Here is a 23,460-nt window from a genome sequence, read left to right as displayed (position 1 = left end):
CACTTGTGACATATGCCCTGAGTTTTGGATTAAAAAAAGGTGTACAGATGAAAGGAGTTGCAGGCATCTTTGGCTGCACCATAATGGGGAACTTCTGATTGAGAGTTAGTTCCTTTGGTCACCCTTTTCAGAGCCTTTCATTTGACTTTGAGAGTTTAAATGAGAAAAATCTTAGAATTCCACACCTTTGATGTATGCTTTACACAACTAATTTCGTGGAGAGTTTGATTTTACTTGATAAGGGAGAACATCTCATCTGAATACAAAAATTAGCAAGTTAGAGTTTATAGCAAGGCAGCTGATAGGAAGTTTTAAGTTTTGTTAATTATTTATTTTTCAATAAAATGAATTTATCTTGTGCTTTCTTTCTGTTTGTTCTTGGCATGAAAGTATTGCTTTTATATATAAGCTAAATTTTATTAAACTGCCTTAATGAGTACAGAGTACTAGTTTTGGAATCGAGTTGACCATTAAAATTTGTTTTGCCTATAAACTATTGATACTTGGTGGATGGTACCATAAATTTTGATTTTTCTCAATACACCTTATTTGGATATCACGATTTGATCCGAGGCAACAAAATAAAAATAAAATAATGGACTAAGATTTAGGGACACATAATTTTTCACAATTGCTTGTGGAATGTTGTAATGAAGTCATGATAAAAGTGATTTTAGTGAGTGGTCTATGTGAAAGTAATGTTACTCCAATCACAACTTGCCACCTTAATAAAATGTGAAAAAAGTTGCGAAAAAAAAAACTTAGTAGCATTTCTATTTCCTGGGTCAAAACCATAATCACTTTTTTTTTTCTACAACAAATATATGTCAGATAAAATAATAGCAACACCAGATAGAGCATACGTGCACAGCATCAGCAAAATATGCTTAAAAAACAGACATCATCAGAACATGGAGTCTTCTAGGCATATGCAATTCAGTTTTATTATTCCTTAACGAGCCATCATCTTTGCCGTGCTAGCCAACCCCAGAACTGTAAAAGAGAGTTCAAGTTGGACATGCACCGGGACGAGGAGTGTTACCACTAAAATTTCATGAAATTGTATGAAAAAGAAACTGAATTATGCATAATTTTCTCATTAAAGCCAAAAAGGATCATCTTTTGAAGTTGAAAGTCCATCTTGTGTAGTTTATTTTAAAAGACAATTTGAATTCCAACTCTTGAGAAAATTTCCTAATCTTGAAAGTCATGAGTCCTACATTGACACTTCTCGTGTCATATCTTCCTCTTTCAAAGTGGCCAGTCTAGCATTTTCACGGTCCCGCCTAAAAATATAATACAAAGGTGTGTAAAACAAGCAACACAAACCAAATGGTACGGCCATCATCGAGAGAAGTCCCTTAGACAATGCCAAAGCCTCTGGTGCAGATCCTCCTACTGGATCCACGGATTTTGAATCATAGCCATATATCTTTTCTGATATAATTCCAACCAAGGGAGCAGCAACAGAAGAGAATGATCCTTCAAAAGCACGATCAAATGCATAAATCATAGTCCTGTGTTTAGCAGGAACCACCTCAGCAAACACGGGGGCATTTACAGCACAGCCATTCCAGCTAATGGTTAGACCCATTAGAAAGAGGGTGGTAGCAAAGGTATAATAGCTGCTTACTGACTGTGGGATCACTCTAAGTAGGAACAATGAGAATGGGATGCCCATGAAGGCACTGAACTGCGCACACATGATACGACCTGAGTGGGGCCAGATTTGAGATAATTTATCTGCAATTAGACCACCAAGGAGTGATCCCAGAGCACATCCCATAGCAAAAAGACTAAGGAGGGTTGCTGTACCATTATGATCAAAACCTGCAAAAAGAACTAGATGGCATCATACCTCATTCATTTAAAACAGATAAATGGAATAGCTATACGCCACTCATCGAATGCCCATATAAGTAGGCATGTTATACATGGCTTACCAACTTTAAATTTTTAATAAATATAAGTGAAAGGCTACCAAGATAAGCAAATAATTTTCCCTACTTTGTACTGAGTAATCTTTACTTTGGCACTCTATCATGATGGCAGGCTACAGATGCAAATGGTATAATATCATCTTCAATTTAAACATCTTTTGCTTGAAATAAGCTTACGAAATCATAGAAGTTTGCTTTTGTGCTCACCTATTAGTTCAAACCACATAGTGAAGAACACCATGGCAGTCCATGGTAGCGACCCAACAATGCCCTGCAAGACGATGACCTGAAATGTTTGCACTTTCATAACACTTTTCATTGCCATCCAAGACTCTCGCCAAAATGATGCCGTGCTAATAGCATTGCCCTTTTCCGTCAAAACCTTCCTGAAACAGGATGCATCCATTCAGCTAGGTCACCAAAGATTACTTGAAAATTACTTGAGTTCATTACAGCCAAGTCTATCATTCATTTATGATGACATGATTAAATAATATATGCACATGGAGGCAGCATTGAAACAGATAACAACTTGGGGTAAAAGGGAAAAGCAACTTTACTTTTCTTCAGCCTCTCCCGTATCATGATTGATGCTAACTGTTTTTCTAGGGTCTACCACAAACAAGAAAACAAGGAACCCAATTAGTGAACTCAATGCTGCCATCAGAATAAAGGCAAAACGCCATCCAGGCACACCCCAGTATTGGTGACCAGCCATAATTGTTGCTAGAACACCGCCTCCTATGCCACCCAAGGAACCCACAAGGCTTAGCAGTCCAAATCCTGTTCCCCTCACACCATCCATATAGCTATCAGCAATGAAGGACTGGAGTGCCGGTATCACAATCGCCAAACCAAAGCCATTTATTGCTCTCCAGAATGCAACTTGAAGAAAAAGCTGGCTAGCACCCACTGCAGCAGTTGATAGGGCCCAGCAGAAAGTGCCCATTGCAAGAACTGTAGGGCGATCATGGTTTATAACGAGTACTCCTGCCAAGGGTGATGCAAGTCCCTGCACAAAGTTCCTTATGAATGTAAGATACCCCAGGTCAGATGGCCCAGCATTGAAAGCTTCACTGACTTCTTTGTAAACAGATGGGAGGAGATTCTCATCAGCACGCTCCATTATGGCAGCCAAATTGATGAGAATGAGAGAGAGAGAAACCCCAAAAATCTTTCTTGTCCTGTGAAAAGTGAGCAATTGTAAGGATACATCAGAAGTCAATGCATTGAGTGAAACTCCTTTAAACAGGAACAAAATCTAAGGCATGAATTACACATCTTCAGGCATAATGTTGATTGTTTAAAATGGGATATGGACAGTGTCTCCCTACTAGAAAGAATTCTCAAAATATTAACTGATTTCTTACCAATGCTCCCCCTAATCACTCATTTTAAACCGTTAAATTTGCCAATCTTTTGATCCTTTTTGAGAACTAAGAAGCTATCTACAGAATAGTTGCTGTGTTGTTTGGTTCCTCATACTGATTCAAGTTCCATCCCCCAAGCCTCATTGTGATACTCTGCTTCCTGTTTCTACTTGCCTAGCTCTATCCAGAAATAGGACCCCCAAGCTACTTATGGGCTATCTAATATCACGATTTAGTAAAAGGAAATCCCATTCACTCAAAGCACAAAAATCTAGCCAATGCATATGTTTTATGTAACAATAAGACTCTTCTTATACCAGCCAAACAATGAAAGGGTAACTACAGCATCTACAAAAGCATTACAGTGGAATTGTTCCCCTATGGCTACTCACTGATTTCTCTCCACATTTCCTTTTTTAAGAATTGGCAAAATTTTAGAAACTTGAGTAGCAGCAACGGAAATAATTCATTGAAACATGTTGAATTTGGCTGAAGCTACAGAAGAGCTTAATTGTTCGAATTATTAAGAATGGACATTGTAAAAAAAGTTATTACTATATACTTGTGAATTATGAAGAATGTTGATGAAGACGGGTATACGACTATTCACTTTGTTATCGTAAGACTATATGATAAGTAGGAGTATAAGACTATCACTTCTTAATCAAGGTCTAGAGTGTTTTTAGAGTCCAATAACAAGCCAAAGAAATACCATCTAAAAGAAGCCCTAATCAATTCCTTTTCAATCCTAGAGGCAAATCATTAACAAAACAATGACTACTTCTATAAAACAATAATAACAAGATGTTAGTGCCAGAGATGTATAATTGCTCCGAGAGCATTTCAGATTTTTTTTAATAATTAGAAGTTGGGAGTGGAGGATTTGAACTCCTAGACATCTCCGTTAGAAACATTAGAAGATGCTAGTTGAGTTACAAAACTCTTGGCTAACAGCATTTTAGATCAAATGTGCAATCCGCAGCTTTGAATAGATATTGAAGCAACTATGTCATTCCGGCACTGTCATTATCATTTTTTGCTCAGAAGTGTCAAACAAAAAATTGTAAAGGTTATGTAGAAGTATGTTCAGTATTTTTGTGTCTGTTTCACGTGGACAACCTAATTCAGACCAACAAGTAATTAGAATGAATCTAATATTAGTATCATGTCAAAAATAATTGATGAAAATGCAAAATTTATACGTCATATAATGTTATGAATAAAAAGTCTCAACTACACCCCCTATCTCCACCTCACATCTGGTAGACCTCATATTATTCCCCACCCCCAATTGAGCTGGTTGTTGTCCCCTGAAGAGAGTTCTACCTTCCAAATCTTTGGTGCTTTGGTCATTGACCAAATTTGGAGAACTAGGAATGCAGTTCTTTTTGAGAAAGCAGTGGTTGACATGGATAGAATCCAAATGGAGTTAATGGGCAGATATAAAGAGCATTTAGCCTCTGCCGTTCCAGCCACAACTAGAGAGCCCTTAAAAAGGACGGTGGCTTGGACCCCGCCACTACATGGAGCCATTAAAATAAATTGTGATGCTGCTGTTAGCCAAAACATATCCTATGTGGCTATTGTTGCAAGAGATTGGAGAGGGACAATGGTTTTTGCAATGACAAAAAGAGTAGAAACCACTATCCCTGTCCAAGCTGAAGCGGAAGCCATCAACTGGGCTACACGGCAAGCACTTTGCCTTGGCACCAGACATGTTATAGTTGAGAGTGATGCAAAAATTTGTATAGATGCCCTAAGAAAGCCAACTAAAGAAAGTCCATGGAGAATTGCAGTGCTGATTACTGATACGTTAAGGCTGGCTAAGTTCTTGCAAAACATCCAATTTAGTTGGATTCCTAGATCAGCTAACAATGCCCATGGTTTAGCATCTGGGGCCCTGGGCTCTTTTAAATAGGGTATCTGGTTCTTTTGGTGTAGGCTGTGCCCCGCAAATATTTACTGAAGTTATTTTAGCAGAGCAATCCTTTTGATGTATTTCATCCTAGTTTGTACTTGTCTCTGTTTTTTTAATTAAATTCTTCATGTTGCTCATCAAAAAAAAAAAAAACTACACCCCCTATCTAAATCTAATACCACACAATGGTGTTGAATAGAGATCTAAAATTTACAAATGACATATTGAAGCCACATCCTCAACGAAATCCAAATAAACAGTGATAAATAAGGACTTAATTAGTTTGACAAAACAAACAAACAAGGTATTTAATCCAACATTAAAAAAAAAGACGACACTTAAAGAAGAGAGAAAACATGGGAGAGAAATCATGAAAACTGACCTCATGTTCATGGCTTCCAAATGTCTGTGAAAAAGAGGCCTGGATCGAATAGGAGCACCAAGTCTTGGAAGCATGAATGAAAGAAAAGAATCCTCGGAAGCTACAAAAGCGAAAGGACAAGACAGGGTCCGTCAGCATCTATAACGGATCTGGTGCGGTCACTTGCACTGTCCGAACTCCAAACTCAAAAAGACTCAAGACCCCACAACGGGGGACTGATCAGGCATTTCCATAAATAGAATATTCAAGCTTTGATTTTGTTTGTATATAAAACTCCCACTATACCTATATCACATGGGATAATGAATCAATGATGCCCATAAAAAGATATGAATAAAACTCTGTTTCTGTGAATAAAATAATCAATGAAGGTTGTTGGTGGCTAGTCGTCGTAGGATCCGATTGTTTAAACTGTTTTTGTTATCCCTTTGGCCTTTTGTTTTCAAAGTCGCTTTCAAAACGTGCGTGCCACGGAACTGTTTGATCAGTAGCTTTTGAAAAACTCTGGCTGGCAGCTTAGGCGTGGAAATGGTCCAATGGAATACAGGGAAATTCCTAAGGTGCCTGATCTATTTTTTGAGGTATAGATTGTTTATTATTTTTATACACACAAGTAACGCTTTCTTTTTTGGATGAAGAAGTCAGGATTTTTTTTTTTTATAGGAAAATATTGCAGTCTAGCATTAAATTAAAAGCAATCCGGTACATCAGAGGTTATAGCAGTTTCTAAGAAACTGGGGATTTCCTCAACCCAAATCTTAAAATCAACAACAGATTTAGCATGATGAGATAACATATGGGCGGGCTTATTGCATTCCGGCCATTCCCTCTGAAAAAATAACAGAGAGAAAAAACTGAAGATTAGGGTGTCATCTAAGACATCAGCAACAGCAAGTGGGGAAATAGTAGGTCCCTGTAGAGCATTGCAGACAAGACAAGTAATGATTTCTAAGTACAAGTACTTACCCTTTTCTATTATCATAATTAATTTTCAACTTTTCAACTTTTTATTTTATTTTATTTTATAGGTAATATTAATAGTGTCCTTACATCAGCAACAGCAAGTGGGGAAATAGTAGGTCCCCGTAGAGCATTGCAGACAAGACAAGTAATGATTTCTAAGTACAAGTACTTACCCTTTTCTATTATCATAATTAATTTTCAACTTTTCAATCTTTTATTTTATTTTATATTATAGGTGATATTAATGAGTGTCTTTAGGACACTCGTTAATAATACATTTTAGAAAAGTTTTGATACCATTTTTATGGGAAATAAAAAAACTGTTAAAATATTAATTACTTTATTTTCATTTTTCTTAAAAGTTTTCTTTAAATAGATTATTAATAAGTGCTCTAAAGACACTCGTTAACATTACTCTTATTTTATTTTATTTTTTTAAATGAAGTTTGAAATAAGTAAAAATGTACATGAGCTAGGGATTGTGTCGAAGGGTTTCTTAATCCGGCCCACCATGGTTGGGTTAAAAAAAATCCAACCCGATCAAGCTAGACTTATAGGTTGGACTGTTTTTTGATTGAATATTAGCACCAACTCAATGCAAACTATTTATTAGTACTTTAAAGTTTAAATCAATACAAATAATAACAGATTTATATTAGTAGTGCATCAAACCAACACAAATCATCAAATCAAATAACATTTTATTTAGTTAATAAAATATTAAATAGTTTTATCTCAACTTAGTTAAGAAATAAAACAAACATGAACTAGTTTTATTATTCTATAATTAGTAGGATAGTTTTATTATTCTATAATTAGTAGGATATTATATAGTTCTATCCCAACTCAAAAAATATTTTTTTTGAGAATATCTCAACTTTTTTTTTGGGGGGAGAATATCTCAACTCAATTGATAAACAAAAGAGTAAATAATAAAATCATATACTATCTGTAAAAGGATTCCATTCTTTAGACTGAACCATTTTTAACAAAATTACCCTAATTTATTATCTAATAACTTTTCTTGCAAGTGTTTAAAAAATAGGGTCAATAATGTCATATCAATTCCCCCCCCCCCCCCCCATTTTTTTTAAAATGGCCTGGCTTTTTTTTTTTTTTTTTTTTTTTTTCACGTTCTTTTTCATCTCGTTCGGATGAGGTTTTTTTTTGGATAGAATTATTGATGTAGGTTACCGTGGGATGAGGATAGGGTTTTTCATTTTTTTCATCTTTTTATTTTCTTTTTTTGGTAAAGGTCTTTTTCATCTTTGATGTAGGTTACCATGCCTACAAAATAAGCAATGTTTAACTCCCACATTTAACTCTAGTTGATTTTCAAACTAAACATTACTTCGTGTTTTCACTTTTATTTTTTATTTTTTCCTTTTTTCCATTATCAAGACTTAACTTCTTCTTTTTTGCATTAAAAAAAAAGACTTAACTTTTTTTTAATACCCGTTTTCCCTTGCTTCTTAATCTCATCTCATGGTTTTTTTTTTTTTTTTTTCCTCAAATCTCTTTGTTTTAATTTTGAAGAAAAAATATATATTAAAAAGTAGAGATAAACTTAAGGATAACATGCTAAAAATAATCTCCAACTTCCATGTAAAACACTACCTACAAAATAAGACAACTGTCACATTAGTTACTCAACTTCTTCAATTTATTTCTTCCTCAATTCCTCTCAGTTCTATGTTCCTTTTCTCTACACTATCATCATCATCTTTTCTAAATTCAAGATCCAATAAAAAGAAAACTTTACTTACAAAAACAAAAGTGTAGTTCTAACTGTTTTGGTTTAATGGGTATGTCAATGTACATTGCTTTTTTCTATTTTGTTTTTATAAAGAAATCAACAGCCTTCAAGTTATTTGGACTTTGCAATCTTCTTCATTTCTTTATTTTCTTATGATTATCCTTTTTTCTTTTTTTTTTTAAATATGCATTTGAGGGTTAAAGCTTACTCATTACTTTTCTTTGATTACAATAGTATGGTGCTTTTCTTTGATTACTATTACAGTTTAACACAGACTGAATTATAACACCAACTGTGCAATTTGGATAAGTATCAAATTGTGTAAAAGAAACACAAAAAAATAAGCCTTTACTTGAAAATGTAGTAATTCCAAGTTATAATTGTTGAAAATTATTAAATCTTTACCCAAAAAATAGAAGATCATGCGCATGCTCAAAGGTTAGTCCTTTTTATTTGTTTGAAAAAAAAAATCATGTGCTACTTTCAGATATAGTTATTGAAATCATGTTTAAAAAAAATATTTCACGTTCATCTCTTTTTAAAAAAAAAATTATCTTTTTTGGATTTGACTTTTATGTGGTTTCAAAATACTCAAAAAATAAATAGTAGCTCCTCTTAGAATTAGGTCAACAATGTCAAACACCACTCAACCTCCCCCTAAAAACATAAACTCTGTGAACTCACTGAATACATAATCATTCACCTGCCGTCTCGCACTGTTTTTTCAAAGCCATTTTATGAATCAATACTACTGAAAAGGTATGTAAACCTTTAATTTTGGTAGCACATCCTCTTTGTACACAATATATATACACTGAATTTGTATTCTGTTCATGTAGATTTTCGCTAGAGCCATTTTATGATAGAATTGCATAATCAACATGGTTGGAAAGGAACGTATGCAATAGTAAACCCTAAATTTTGGTAATAATTAAATTTATTATTACGGTTCATTAAATTTTGTTTGACAAAGTGTTTTTTGTTTACGCTGATTTTTTGCTAGAGCCATTTTGTGATAAAGCTGCACAATCAACACTGCTTGAAAGGAAGGTATGTAACCATAAACCTTAAATTTTGATTGACAAAGTGTTCAATAAATTTGTTTTTTGTTTTTGTTTTAGAGAAAAAAAAATACAAAATTCATGCATAATTTTTTTGCTAGATCCATTTCGTGATAGAGCTGCACAATCAACATTGCTGAAAAAAGACAGTATGTAATAGTAAACTTTAAACTTTGGTAGTCATTGAATTGATTATGACTGTTCATTTGAGTTGTATCATATGAGTTGTATGGTAATGGATTGGATGATCTTTTATCCAAATTATTGTCACATGATCTTTCTTAATCTTGATTTGGGAAAATTCCGTCCTTAAAATGGAATTAAAAAAAGAGAAGGCTTTCATTAAAAAAAAAGGGCTTTCTTATAAGCAGGTAGCCAAAGTACCAAGTGACGCAGTGAGAGACCACCAGTAGGCTTCATACCTATCCTGCGACATCATAACTTCACATCGCATTCCCAACTTCAACCTCGCCAAAATTAACCCAACCACAAAATTAACTAGCAATGAATGATCAGATCACATGGCCACACCACAAAACTTATCCAAAACAAAACCAACACGTCTACAATGCCAGAACACCACACACTACGCACCAACCCCACCACCCCATTTCTCCTCATGTAAATCTCCAAGTTTCCAATCTGAAAGCTAATATGAGTGTGGTCTTATTTTGTAGATAGTGTTTTATATAAGAGTTAAAGAAGCATTTTTACCAAATTTTGCCCCTATTTAAACATAGGCTATAGGGGCATTTTGGAACAAAAAAAAAAAGTCCAGTCAAAACTGGGGAAACCCTTTAAATAATAGTATAGATATAAGATAAATAAAGGTTAAATAATATAAACTGTTTTCTAAATATCACATAATTGATATTTTTTTCTTAATTTTTTATTTTTCATTTTTCATTTTTAAAAAATGAATAGGTAATTATCCTTACCAATGTGAAAATAGGTTAATGGCAAATGCGGCTGGAAAGCAATTAGAATGGTGAATAAAAGATATTGCTCCACCAACTTCTTCACCATAGCTTGCTTAATGTGGATATGATTTTTTACGATGTTTCTAATGTAGTGGATTTATATAGAATTTATTTTGATTTAAATATTTCAAATTCCTTAAAATGATCTATTAACTTCTTAATAATAGATTCCATAAACAATTGCACACACTATTTTAAACCGCTTATAATTACAAAATCATATTATATATTTTCACTTGATGTAATTTTTTATAATTTATTTTGATAGTCTAAAAATTAACACTAATACGCATTCTTTGTTATTGGAAAAACTAGCCTCTAAGCATGCGCATTGTGCGTGCTCAGATGCTTTTATATTTTTTTGGGTAAAAATTAATAATTTGCATCTATTATAATTTGGGATTACTACATTTTCTAATCACCAAAAAACCTAGGAGTGTGATGAGTATTATACGTTTGTAGGTGAAATTTTTTTTATCACACTCTTTGGTTTTTTTGTGATTGAAAAATGTAGTAATCCTAAATTGTAATAGATGCAAATTATTAGCCTTTACCCAAAAAAATAGAAGAGTCTCTAAACACGCATAACGCGCCTACTTAGAGACTAATATATTTTAAAGATATATTAAATATAGGTGGGTTGGGTTGAGTTTGGTGGATTTATTTATCTGCTAACTTACACCCAACTTGACCCACCTTAAAAAATATTTTGACAATCCAACTCAACCCACCAATCTTAATAACCAACCCAACTCGGTGGATTGGGTTGGATCGAGTTGATTTTGACAGATCGGTAGGTTGGCTACAAACCCAGCAAGTGTTTTACTCTTTTTTGAATGCCCCACACCTTAACGAGGACATTTCTTTTATTGATTTTAGTAAAAAAGCTAGAAAAAAACTTAAGGAGCCTTTGAGGTTTGAAAAAAAAAATTAATAATTCTAAAAATTATTAAGTTGTTTCTAAAACATGGTTACTTGGTGTTTTCTTTTCTTACATTCATAATAATTCTCATCTTGAATTTTCGAAATAGAAATGTTATGTCCACAATATTTTCATAACAAATCTCACGTGACAAGTTGATACTATCTGTAATTGGTAGATAAAAAGTAAAATTGATTGTTCAAATTAGAACAATAAAATAGTAATTGTGGGGTCCAATAATTTGTGGCCCTGGCCCATTTTTACATTGGGGCCCAAGGCCCGAGCTGATGAAGGTTATAGCTGAGGATAGGTAATAAAAGTCCAAATAGTCTTGAGACACAGCCGAGGATGATTCTGTCCTCGGCATATCCGAGGTCTCACTGGAAGGAATGGCAAAAACGGTATAAGAACAGTTTGGGAAAAAATCTAAAATATCTAGGTCAATAAAGAGGGGTACGCTGGAAAGTATAACGACCAGGGAAAGCTGTCCTTACTGCCATTCAATACTCTGCACCTAACAGAGCCATACTCTCCAGCTTTTACAACCACCCCCAACCACTCTGGATATGGGCTGATGGGACAAGTATCAGTCTTGGAAAAGTCGATCCTACACGTGGACGAAGGATAAGAAACACAGGCTAGTATAAAAGGAAAAGTAAGCAATCCATAGTAGGGGTTGGGAAAAATGGCCAAAAACCAAAGCCTCCCAGCCCGCCTCCTGGAGAATGACTCCTAGGGCGCACACGATTTAATTATGTATGAACACCACGGAAAATCACCGTCTTGTAACCAAGGACTAGCCTTTCAAACCCACGCTCTATAAATGATATTGTTTGGGCCTTTTTACTTGCGAACCCAATATTATTACAAGTCGTTACAAATCATGTCCTTACAATTGACGCTGTCTGTGGGGAAGACTTGTATTTTGGCACAGGTAGTGGGTTGAGACAATCCCTCACGTCGTTTCCCAACAGCCGGATGTAGTGTTCTAGCGTAAAGTTCCACTAGGGGCTACGTTTCTTCACTAGGGGCTGCGTTTCGTAGCGTCAGTAGCATGGATGGTTCTAGGGGCTTGGCCTAGTTGCTAATCCCCCTAAACCAAGGTCCCACGCCATAGTCGAACTTAAAAATCAAGTTTTGGACAGAATCAAGGTATTGCATGGTCCTCGGACTCAAACCTATGGGGAAACCAACTACTTAAAAATCAAGTTTTAGACAGAACCAAGATATTGCATGGTCCTCGGGCTCAAACCTATGGGGAAACCAACTACTTATAAATATCAAGTTTTGGACAGAACCAAGGTATTGCATGGTTCTCGGACTCAAACCTATGGGGAAACCAACTACTTATCACAATCAAGTTTTGGACAGAACCAAGATATTGCATGGTCGGACTCAAACCTATGAGGAAACCAACTACTTATAAATATCAAGTTTTGGACAGAACCAAGGTATTGCATGGTCCTCGGACTCAAACCTATAGAGAAACCAACTACTTATCACAATCAAGTTTTGGACAGAATCAAGGTATTGCATGGTTCTCGGACTCAAACCTATGGGGAAACCAACTACTTAAAAATCAAGTTTTGGACAGAACCAAGGTATTGCATGGTTTTCGGATTCAAACCTATGGGGAAACCAACTACTTATAAATATCAAGTTTTGGACAGAACCAAGGTATTGCATGGTCCTCGGACTCAAACCTATGGAAAGGTCAGCTACTTAATAAGAATTCTAAGTTGCTCAATCCTCGGATCAAATACTAGAAGAGGTTAAAGCTATGAAAGTTATTAGGAAGATGGTGAAACGCCTTATTACTCAACAACCTGTAGGGGCTGTTCATTTTTGGGTTATATGACCTCGGATGATTACCTCCTACACCGCACCGAGCATTTAGCTGTCATCTCGGCTATTTTGGGGTAAGTATTGTTTTCTCAGGTTGGCATTATTGTGCCAAATAACTCTATTAAGTTTATAATAATATCTTTTCCTTAGCAAGGGTTTCGACCCTAAGTGTCATTTGTTCAAGTTGGCATTATTGTGCCGAACAGCTCTCGTAAGTTCATGATAACGTCTTTTTTCTTGGTAAGGGATTTCGGCCCTAAGTATTGTTTTCTCAGGTCGGCGTTATTATGCCAGACAGCCCTAATAAGCTCATCATAATATCTTTTCCTTTTCTTCTTAATAAGGATTTTAGCCCTAAGTATCATTTGTTCGATTCAGTATTATTAAGTCGGATAGTCTCAATAAGCACAGAGCAAGATCTTTTTATTAACTGGGATTTTGGCCCTAAGCATCGTTCAGAGTATAGAAATAAAAAAGAAGTCGCAAAGTAGTGCGTCTATTTACGACATAACCATTTCAAAAAGAAGAGATAGAATATACGAAATAAAGCAATGATGGCTTTTATTAATATAAAGGGGTATTACAGTGTACAAAGAAGGGTTTAAACAAGCCTATATAGAAAACGAGTTAGTAAAACAATAAAAAAAAAACAACAAAAAACAACAAACGAACAGCCAGAAATCTTTTTAAGCTCTGCTCCCAAGTCTTTCCAAATTCTGCCCCATTAGCATCCATATTGAGAGGATGACCTTCCTTGGTGGGAGAGGAGAAGAAGAGGAAGAAGGAAAAGCACCAGGATGGATCTGGTGGTAGAAAGAAGAAGAAAGAGAGGCAAAAGGAGGCACCGGTGAAGGAAGAGAGGAAGAAGCAAGGATACTTTGTCTCTGTGTCAGTTCTGACTCCTAACACGCTGGTGCCATGTTAGCTATGCTCATAAGAGAGCGGCTGGTACTGATAATGGGTGACCCCAGCTCAGTCGCGCCAAAAGTTTGACGCGACGAGCCCCTACTTCGAATTTTGACTGAAAGGAGGGTAAGAAGTATCTTGAGTCTCTGTCATCCCTACCCTGATCGAGCTAGTTTGAGCTTCACAAGAACATGGCATTTCTGGGAAGGGTATGGTCTCTTCACTCCCGCTCCTATCATGGACGAATCACAATTCAAAGTGTAAGCGAGCGAATAAGGAAAACTCTAGGGGAGGCTAAGAGTTTTCAGACTTTAAAAGGATTGAAAGGTCTCTGTGTAAGAGAGGTAACCTCCTGCTTTCCTTCTTATATGAAGGGCAAAACGAGAGGCATTTAATCTGTCCAAATTTCTAAGAAAATCGGTAAACAAGAATATATCCATTCCACTTCCCCACGCCGTCAATAACCGTCGAATTTAAATGGTCTCGTAAAGGGAAATCATTAAAGGCGCGTTTCGGATAATGAAGCGGCAGGAACGCATCATGAATGAATTCAAAGGAATATCTCGTAGTCCGGTATGTTTCCTAGATAGGTGAAGAGACACCCACATTGATGAAAGGCAGATTTAAGCAGACCGCAATAAAGGCGTGGCATTACCAAAACCCTTCTCTCCGACCAAGAGGTCGGACAGCAAGATTTTGAGGGGCTATTGTGGGGTCCAATAATTTGTGGCCCTGACCCATTTTTACATTGGGGCCCAAGGCCCGAGCCAATGAAGGTTATAGTCGAGGATAGGTAATAAAAGTCCAAATAGTCTTGAGACACAGCCGAGGATGATTCTGTCCTCGGCATATCTGAGGTCTCACTGGAAGGAAGGGCAAAAACGGTATAAGAACAGTTTGGGAAAAAATCTAAAATATCTAGGTCTATAGAGAGGGGTACGCTGGAAAGTATAACGACCAGGGAAAGCTGCCCTTACTGCCATTCAATACTCTGCACCTGACAGAGCCATACTCTCCAGCTTTTACAACCACCCCCAACCACTCTGGATATGGGCTAATGAGACAAGTATCAGTCTTGGAAAAGTCGATCCTACACGTGGACGAAGGATAAGAAACACGGGCTAGTATAAAAGGAAAAGTAAGCAATCCATAGCAGGGGCTGAGAAAAATGGTCAAAAACCAGAGCCTCCCAGCCCGCCTCTTGGAGAATGACTCCTAGGGCGCACACGATTTAATTATGTATGAACACCACGGAAAACCACCGTCTTGTGACCAAGGCCTAACCTTTCAAACCCACGCTCTATAAATGATATTATTTGGGTCTTTTTACTTGCGAACCCAATATTATTACGGGTCGTTACAAATCGTGTCCTTACAGTAATAATTTACCACCTAAAATTTGTTATAAAAATGTTATGAACATAACTCTTTTCAAAAAGAGAAAGTTCTAAGGACACAACAAATATTACAACATTTTTACGACACCATTGTTTTCACTTGTGGTGGGTCCTATTCTAAAATTTTATTTTGACTTACGAGAGATTGACATCTCAACTGTTGTGAAAATAATGGCATTTTGTGACATTTAATTTAATTTTTTTTTTTATATAAATTTTAAAAAAGTGTTTTACTTTTTCTTTTTTCTTTTTTATGCACAAAGCTTAGGACTTTTATTTTGGGAGTAAAAAAAAAAAAAAAAATTATGAATTTATGAGGTCTAAAGAAATTGACACATTAGCTATTCGAAAAAAAGAAGTAGAAGGTGTTCTTAGAATACTGTGAATATGTTATATGGTGATTTCTCCTCTCAAATTTAAGGTGAATCCCACCATATTTGAAGTCAACCTTTGTTCTTTGATTCTAACCATTTAACTAGTTCTCCTTGGTGAAAATAGTTAAATAACACGTTTTGGCAAAACTTGTGGCAAACTGGCACTGTTTCGAAATACTTAGCAATCTACCACTTTTTTAATACTCGAGTTTCACAAATCGAGTTCTAAATAGTACTCGAGTTCAGTGAACTCTAGTTCTTAGGAAAGTCGCCAACGTGGCACTGTTGACTTGGAATTTGAGGAATTAGAAAAACAATGTGGTACTCTATTATTGCGGAAATCGAATACTTTTTTTTTTTTCTACTTTTTGTTTCATACAAAACTTTTACTTATTTCATTTTTAACTGCTTGTGATCGTTGTGTCCACCATGTTGGATGCATCATAGCATCGTGGGTCCAGCCCACACTTGATAAAACACCTTATTAAAGAGGTGGTTGGACAAGCCACAAAAGTAAGCTTATTTTCTTCTTGGACAGTGACTCAGGTGTGTTGAACACGCTGAGGAGAAAAAGAAGAAAATAAAAGGGTTGATGCATTAAGGCTATTGGGCCTAAGGGAGAGTTGAATGAAAAAGAAAGTGGCTAAAGCAAAGTCAAGGCAAGTGAGTTGCATTATTGTGATTTGATGTCAAGAGTGTGAAATGAAGAAAAGAAGGAAAATATGAAGAAATAAAAGGGGAGGCCATTTGGCCAGTGAGCTAGAAGTGAAGTCCCAGAGAAAGTGAGGACTAATGAGTGAGTGAGCAAGCAAAAGAGGAGAAAAATAGAGAGAGCAAGAGAAAATTGTGAGAGATACACAGTGAGAAAGAGTAGTGAGTGAAAAGAAAATGAGAGTTTTTTTTTTTGCTCAAGTTGTATTTCTAAGTGTTATAATCTCTATTTAATAGAGTGAAATTATTCAAAGCTTGTCCTGTGATTTTTCCCTTCAAGGAGAAAGGGTTTCCACGTAAATCTTTGTGTTCTTGTGTGGTTGTGCTTCTGCTATACTTGCTGAAATTTATTCACAGTTTTATAGAATTTTTCCAACACACCAAACTAAGGTGGGGTTGGGCCAGCTACGTGGACGATGTGTTAAAAAAAACTATATTAAATTTTACCGACACATGTGTATACAACAAACAATTTTTCATGTCATGGCTTCTAACAGTGATGAATTGAAAGGTTCTATCCATATGTGTCTTTGGTGATCTTTGATTATGAACATATAAAATTACCAACTCTTATTATTTTTTTGTTTAGAATCATATCAAATTACCAACTCTTATCATTTTTTTATGCAGTACTTTTACAATAGTATACTCAATGAGACCTCTATCATCCGGTCCTTTGTTTAGGTGTTATCCAGGGTAAGGGCCATTTTGCATCTTGTTGACTTCCTAACATCTCATGGGCACCTTTTGTGAATAGTTATTGTCAGACTACTTTGTGCTTAGCTAACTACAACTCCAGTTACTTGCACATGAACTTTTTCAAGTTCAGACACTGTACTTAGTTTGGTGGACACAACGATCACAAACAATTGAAGATGAAATAAGTAAAAGTTTTGTACGAAACAAAAAGTAGGAAAATGAAGGAAAAAAAAAAAAAAAAAAACAAAGTACTCAACTTTGTTAAGCTCGAGTACTATAAAGACGTACTCAATTTCCATAATATCGAGTGTCATATTACTTTTTTATTTACACAAATTCCAAGTCAGCAGTGCCACGCTGGCGACTCACCTAGGAACTCAAGTTCATTGAACTCAAGTATTATTTAGAACTCAATTTTATGAAACTCGAGTACTTAAAAAGGTGGTAGATTACTAAATATTTTCAAAACAGTACTAATTTGTCACAAATTTGACCAAAACGTAGTATTTGACTATTTTTGCCAGTTCTCCTTCCTACTTCAAAGTTCAAACCCTTACCTAGTACAAAAGAAAGGGCAATTATCGGTCTTTCTTTTCTGGGTTATCAATTATCAGTCTTAGGCCCAGAAGGGTGTTGTATGACCATCAGACGGCCCATCTGCGTTAACATCCCCATTCTTCCCTTGGCGGCCTTCTTTAGGTCTAGCTAGTTGCCCCACTTGCCTCTCTCTATAATTTACAGATTCAGCTTTCCTCATAGGTTGCTTCCAAAATACACAACCCGGCCTACTAGACAAATATTTACAACTATATATCTTGAAAAGCCCATTTGCACTCATAATTTGGACCATTTGCAAAGCCCATTTGCGAAGCTCATAACTATTTGTCTTACCAGGCTATTTGTGTACATTCCGATCGGACAGAGTTAGCGAAAATAGTCAAAATACCTCCTATGATTTAAGATTTACTGTAATCCTGTTGATTTATAATCCAATAAAATTTCAATCTTCAACTCAAACCTAGAGACAAAGTTTAATATGTATCTTTTTTTATTATAAGAAAATAATATATTACAATAAATTATGAAATATTTTAAAATAAATAATGAAACTTATTTTAAAATAATATTATTATTTTTTATAATTAAGTTTAAATTGAAGTACTTTTTAATATTTTTTAAACTATATTAATAATTTAAATAATAATACTTATAATGAGCCATATAACCGAATCATGTATGATTATTCGACTCTTCAATAAAAGATAATTAGTTGTTGTAAAAAGACAGTACCAAGTGAGAATATGATCATTTACATTTATAATAATAATAATTTTTGTAAATTTAACTGTAAGGACACAAAATCTTTAACGGCCCAACAACGGTGTTGGGCTCGCACACGGAAAGTCCCTCACAATAATATTTGTAGAGAGTGGGCTTGAAAGGCCAGCGTTGGATCACAGGGCGACATTTCGGGCCGGACTATAGGTGAACCAATATGAGAAAGAGCTTTGGGCTGGATATTCAGGCCCTTCAATCTTGTATCCAGGAGGATTTGGCTCCTCGGATCATGTCCGAGGAGCGATGGTGCTGTCCCCGGTTACCCGTCGGTGGGTTTTTATGTGGTGTCCGGCGTATATTATCCAGGCATTCTCTTTCATCAAGTCTTTCTCCAGAAGCTAGATGGGAGCCTCCCTTTTGGTCATATAACATTCTCTTTTATACTAGCCTACGTTCGTTGTCCTTCGTCCACGTGTAGGGTCGATCTTTCCAGGACAGATATCTGTCCCATCAGTCTAATCCCAAAATTGCTGGAGATGATCCATAAAGCCTAAGATCCCGGCTCTGTTAGGGGCAGTGTCATGTCAGGGAAGGGTATTAAAGACAACTTCCCCAGGATATTTTCTGATCTTTCTAGCTTACTCGTGTTCCATTTCTATCCATGAGGTTTTGGACCTGCCGAGGACGAAACCGTCCTCGGCTGTGTCTTCGGGCCACTTTTTATGTTTCCTAGTTTCGAGCTTGGGCCCTGGCCTCCTTCAGTTTAGGACCGGTGGGCTTCCCATAAGCGCGTGGGCCGGACCCATAAACTATTGGACCCCACATTAGCCCCTCAAAATCCTGCTGTCCAACGTCATGGTAGGACAGGTGGATTTTGATGATGTCAAGCCCTTATTGCCGTTCACTTTCTTCGGATCTTGATCAACACTGGCGACTCTCCCCCTCCCCAAGGAACGTACCGGTCTACGAGCCGTTTTTCCTGGATTTGCGTACGTTGCCGTTATGCCGCGTGGTTATCTGCAGCGTGTCTTTAATATCTTCCCATTTACGAGACCTCCCAGATATAACGGTTACTGATGGTGTGGGAGAACGAAGCGGCGCGTTATACTCTGGATTTCCCTGGGGATCTGAGTGCGTTACATACCCTCTTCTTCGTCCCCTATATAAAGAGAGAAGACAGAGGGTGACTTTTTTATATCCGAATCCCTCACGTTCTTCCCAGAATCCACTTCCTCCATCCGGTTACTCCCTATTCAATAATACCTCTCTCATAGTAATCCACCATGAACAAATCCTTCCTTTCCCAGAAACGCCATGTTCTAACAAAACTCGAGATGGCTCGGTCGGGGCAAGGATGGCGGAGGCTTAAGATTTGCCTCCCCATTCTTTTAGCCAAAATCCGAAGCAGGGACTCGTCACACCCCATTTCTGGTGTGACTGGGTCGAAAACCTCCCTTGTCATCTCCATCTGCTCTCTCATGAGCATACCTAATATGGCTCCCCTTTTCCCTCTTTTGCTCCTTTTACTTTCTTTTCATTGCTTCCCTCTTCTTCTCCTCCTTCCCGCTCATGTCCTCCATCTTCTTTTTCCCTTGCATTCTTCAGCGACAAGAGTTTGCTGAAGTGCTTCCATGTGTTCCAATTCTTCTTTCTTCTCCTTCATTATTTTTGTATAAGGTTCTTCTCCTGATATGAGTAGTACTGAGGCATAGATTTCAGAGAGACTTTGAAGGCGAGTTCAGAAGACACCTGATGGTTTACTTATTTGTATTACGGATGTTGTTACTGTTTTAGCAGTTCATTTTTTGTATAGGCTTGTTTAAGCCCTTCCTTGTACGTTGTAACAATTTTTCATATTAATAAAAGTTATTGTTACTCTATTTCGTATGTCTTGTTTATATATTCTAACAAATGTGAAAGCGCTGCTTGGCATAATAGTATAGCATTTGAATCAATAATAACTAAGGCCAAAGTAATCGTTGATAAAAAGATGCCACGATAACTTTAACAAAATTATTATTCAACATAACAATCCGACCAGTGAGGAATGAGACTTATCTTAAAATTAGCCGTGATGGGTATTAAATGCTCGATAAGGTGTAAGAAGTAGTTATCCGAGGACATGTTACCCACCGGATGAATGGCCTCCTTAGGTTGACGATCATTAGGTTGTTCTGCCATCTCCTTGATACGCGAGCCTTAACCTTTTCCAGTATTTAAGCCGAGAAATTTCTTCATTCGGGCAGTTGATTTCCCAAGAAGCCTGAGTCCGAGGACTTTGCAAAACCTGGGTTTTGTTCAGGACTTATGCGTTTTATCTTATGTACTTGATTTTTCCCTTAGGCTTGAGTCCGAGACTTGTGTCTTTATCGGTACTTGGTTTTCCCTTTTAGCTTGAGTCCGAGGACCATGCAAGCCTTAGGTTCTGTCCGAGACCAATGTCTGCATCAGTACTTGGTTTTCCCTTTTAGCTTGAGTCCGAGGATCATGCAAGCCTTAGGTTCTGTCCAAGACCAATGTCTGCATCAGTACTTGGTTTTCCCTTTTAGCTTGAGTCCGAAGATCATGCAAGCCTTAGGTTCTGTCCAAGACCAATGTCTGCATCAGTACTTGGTTTTCCCTTTTAGCTTAAGCCCGAGGACCATGTAAGCCTTAGGTTCTGTCCAAGACTTTGAGTTCAGATTTTCCCTTTCATTGAGCATTTCCCGAGGTGCCAAACAGGGTGTCCCTGGGCCTTCACGCCAAGCGGGCCTGGGCCGCGAATTCAATGAATCCGCGGATTAAGAGATATTTCTGCAACCTCTGGCCATGCAGTACTTCTCTGACGCCCCAAGGATCGAGGCGCGCCTTTACGAGGCTTCTTGAGTCTCTTGGCTGCAGTTGACGTTGGAAGTTGAGCCAAGACCACTTTGTCTGTAGTGCTCCTTGGGATGCCGCGTGAGTTGACTGCCATTATCTTGTCTTTTCAAATAAATAGGAGGGAGAGAGGGTTGCTTTATATTTACACCCATCCTTTTAGTTTTCTCTCACATCACGCTTCCCATATCCGGAGTTCTCCTTTCTTGGCATAACATGTTGAAAGCGAGGGTTGGGAAGAAAAAACTTTCTCCGCCGCAGAAGCGCCGTGTCCTCATGAGGCTTATAACAGTAAGGTATGGGCACAGGAAGCACAAGTTCAGGAGAGTACTCCATCTCCACCGAGGGGGAACGGCGTCTCTCCCTCTTTTAGTCAAAATCCGAAGCAGGCTCTGTTCATGCCAGCACTTTGGTATGTCAGAAGAAAGATTCTCCGCCATCAGCGCCTCTGCTTAGCAGCAGGCGAATATTTAGAGAAAGCCCCTCAGTTTCCCACTCCCTGCACCTTTCCTTCAACGGTGCCAGGCTCAAGTTGGGTTTCTTTGGCTGCCTGAGTTATGGGCATGTAAGGGCGCGGGGGAAGAATAAGGTCTCGGAGCTGTAGCCAACCTTTCCTCCGACATACCTCCTCGGCTTTCTCCAGCTTTCTTGTATTTTTCTTTTTCTTGCTTATGTAGTAAGCTTTGACGTAGGCTGATTCCAGCTTTTCATTGTACACTGTACTATTTCTTCGTTGTAATAAAAATGGAAATTGATTTACATGTTTTAAGCGTTGATCTACTGGGCAATACAACTTTGTGAACGAATGTGCTCTATGTATGTGTTGCTTTGAGAATATTTGTAACAAAGCTACTTTGAAGCATAATCTAATCAACTCTCATCTATCAGCACTATCAGGCATTATATCGATAATTTGTAATAAATCAAACTTAGGAAACTGACCGGGGTAGCAGTTGACTACTCTTGTGATAAACGCGCAAATGTCGCCCAAGAATGATGACCTCCTCACAATCCATCCGATCTATCGAACGGGAAGTAGGGTACTCCGATCGTGCTTTTGTGTATCTGGTTTTTCATTTGCGTATTTGGTTTCCCCATAGGCTTGGGTCCGAAGACCATGCAATGCCTCGGTTCTGTCCAAAACTTGTAAGACTTCTTCTTTGTACTTGGTTTCCCCACAGGCTTGGGTCCGAGGACCGTGCAAGGCCTTGGTTCTGTCCAAAACTTGTAAGATTTCTTTTTTGTACTTGGTTTCCCCATAGGCTTGAGTCCGAGGACCATGCAAGGCCTTGGTTCTGTCCAAAACTTGTAAGATTTCTTCTTTGTACTTGGTTTCCCCACAGGCTTGGGTCCGAGGACCATGCAAGGCCTTGGTTCTGTCCAAAACTTGTAAGATTTCTTTTTTGTACTTGGTTTCCCCATAGGCTTGAGTCCGAGGACCATGCAAGGCCTTAGTTCTGTCCAAAACTTGTAAGATTTCTTTTTTGTACTTGGTTTCCCCATAGGCTTGAGTCCGAGGACCATGCAAGGCCTTGGTTCTGTCCAAAACTTGTAAGATTTCTTTTTTGTACTTGGTTTCCCCATAGGCTTGAGTCCGAGGACCATGCAAGGCCTTGGTTCTGTCCAAAACTTGTAAGATTTCTTTTTTGTACTTGGTTTCCCCATAGGCTTGAGTCCGAGGACCATGCAAGGCCTTGGTTCTGTCCAAAACTTTTTTTGTATTTGGTTTCCCCATAGGCTTGAGTCCGAGGACCATGCAATGCCTTGGTTCTGTCCAAAATTTTTTGTATTTGGTTTCCCCATAGGCTTGAGTCCGAGGACCATGCAATGCCTTGGTTCTGTCCAAAATTTTTTTGTATTTGGTTTCCCCATAGGCTTGAGTCCAAGGACCATGCAATGCCTTGGTTCTGTCCAAAATTTTTTTTTTTGTATTTGGTTTCCCCATAGGCTTGAGTCCGAGGACCATGCAATGCCTTGGTTCTGTCCAAAATTTTTTTGTATTTGGTTTCCCCATAGGCTTGAGTCCGAGGACCATGCAATGCCTTGGTTCTGTCCAAAATTTTTTTTTGTATTTGGTTTCCCCATAGGCTTGAGTCCGAGGA

At 37.4% G+C, this 23,460-nt stretch overlaps 1 protein-coding gene across 1 annotated transcript; it reads right to left on the bottom strand.

Moving 5' to 3' along the window:
* Positions 1–1,060: 1,060 nt before the first annotated feature.
* On the bottom strand, positions 1,061–6,115 carry LOC126732587 (uncharacterized). The gene is made up of 4 exons (XM_050435532.1): positions 5,611–6,115; positions 2,501–3,124; positions 2,148–2,326; positions 1,061–1,830 (listed from the first exon to the last, which is right to left on the bottom strand). The coding sequence occupies exons 1-4, from the start codon at positions 5,682–5,684 to the stop codon at positions 1,217–1,219; spliced, it is 1,491 nt and encodes a 496-aa protein (XP_050291489.1). The 5' UTR covers positions 5,685–6,115; the 3' UTR covers positions 1,061–1,216.
* Positions 6,116–23,460: the final 17,345 nt, after the last annotated feature.

This window comes from Quercus robur, chromosome 6, assembly GCF_932294415.1.
Source record: "Quercus robur chromosome 6, dhQueRobu3.1, whole genome shotgun sequence".
In the NCBI taxonomy this organism is placed as follows: domain Eukaryota; kingdom Viridiplantae; phylum Streptophyta; class Magnoliopsida; order Fagales; family Fagaceae; genus Quercus; species Quercus robur.
The sequence above is the reverse complement of the archived record's forward strand: the minus strand, read 5'-3'. Positions and strand labels throughout refer to the sequence as shown.

Excerpts from the sequence above, each read along its gene's own strand:
- LOC126732587 (XM_050435532.1), bottom strand. The coding sequence starts at position 5,684 with ATGCTTCCAAGACTTGGTGCTCCTATTCGATCCAGGCCTCTTTTTCAC. Across the intron at positions 3,125-5,610 it reads TTGGAAGCCATGAACATGAG|GACAAGAAAGATTTTTGGGG; the intron begins GTCAGTTTTCAT and ends CACTTTTCACAG. Across the intron at positions 2,327-2,500 it reads ACGGGAGAGGCTGAAGAAAA|GAAGGTTTTGACGGAAAAGG; the intron begins GTAAAGTTGCTT and ends ATCCTGTTTCAG.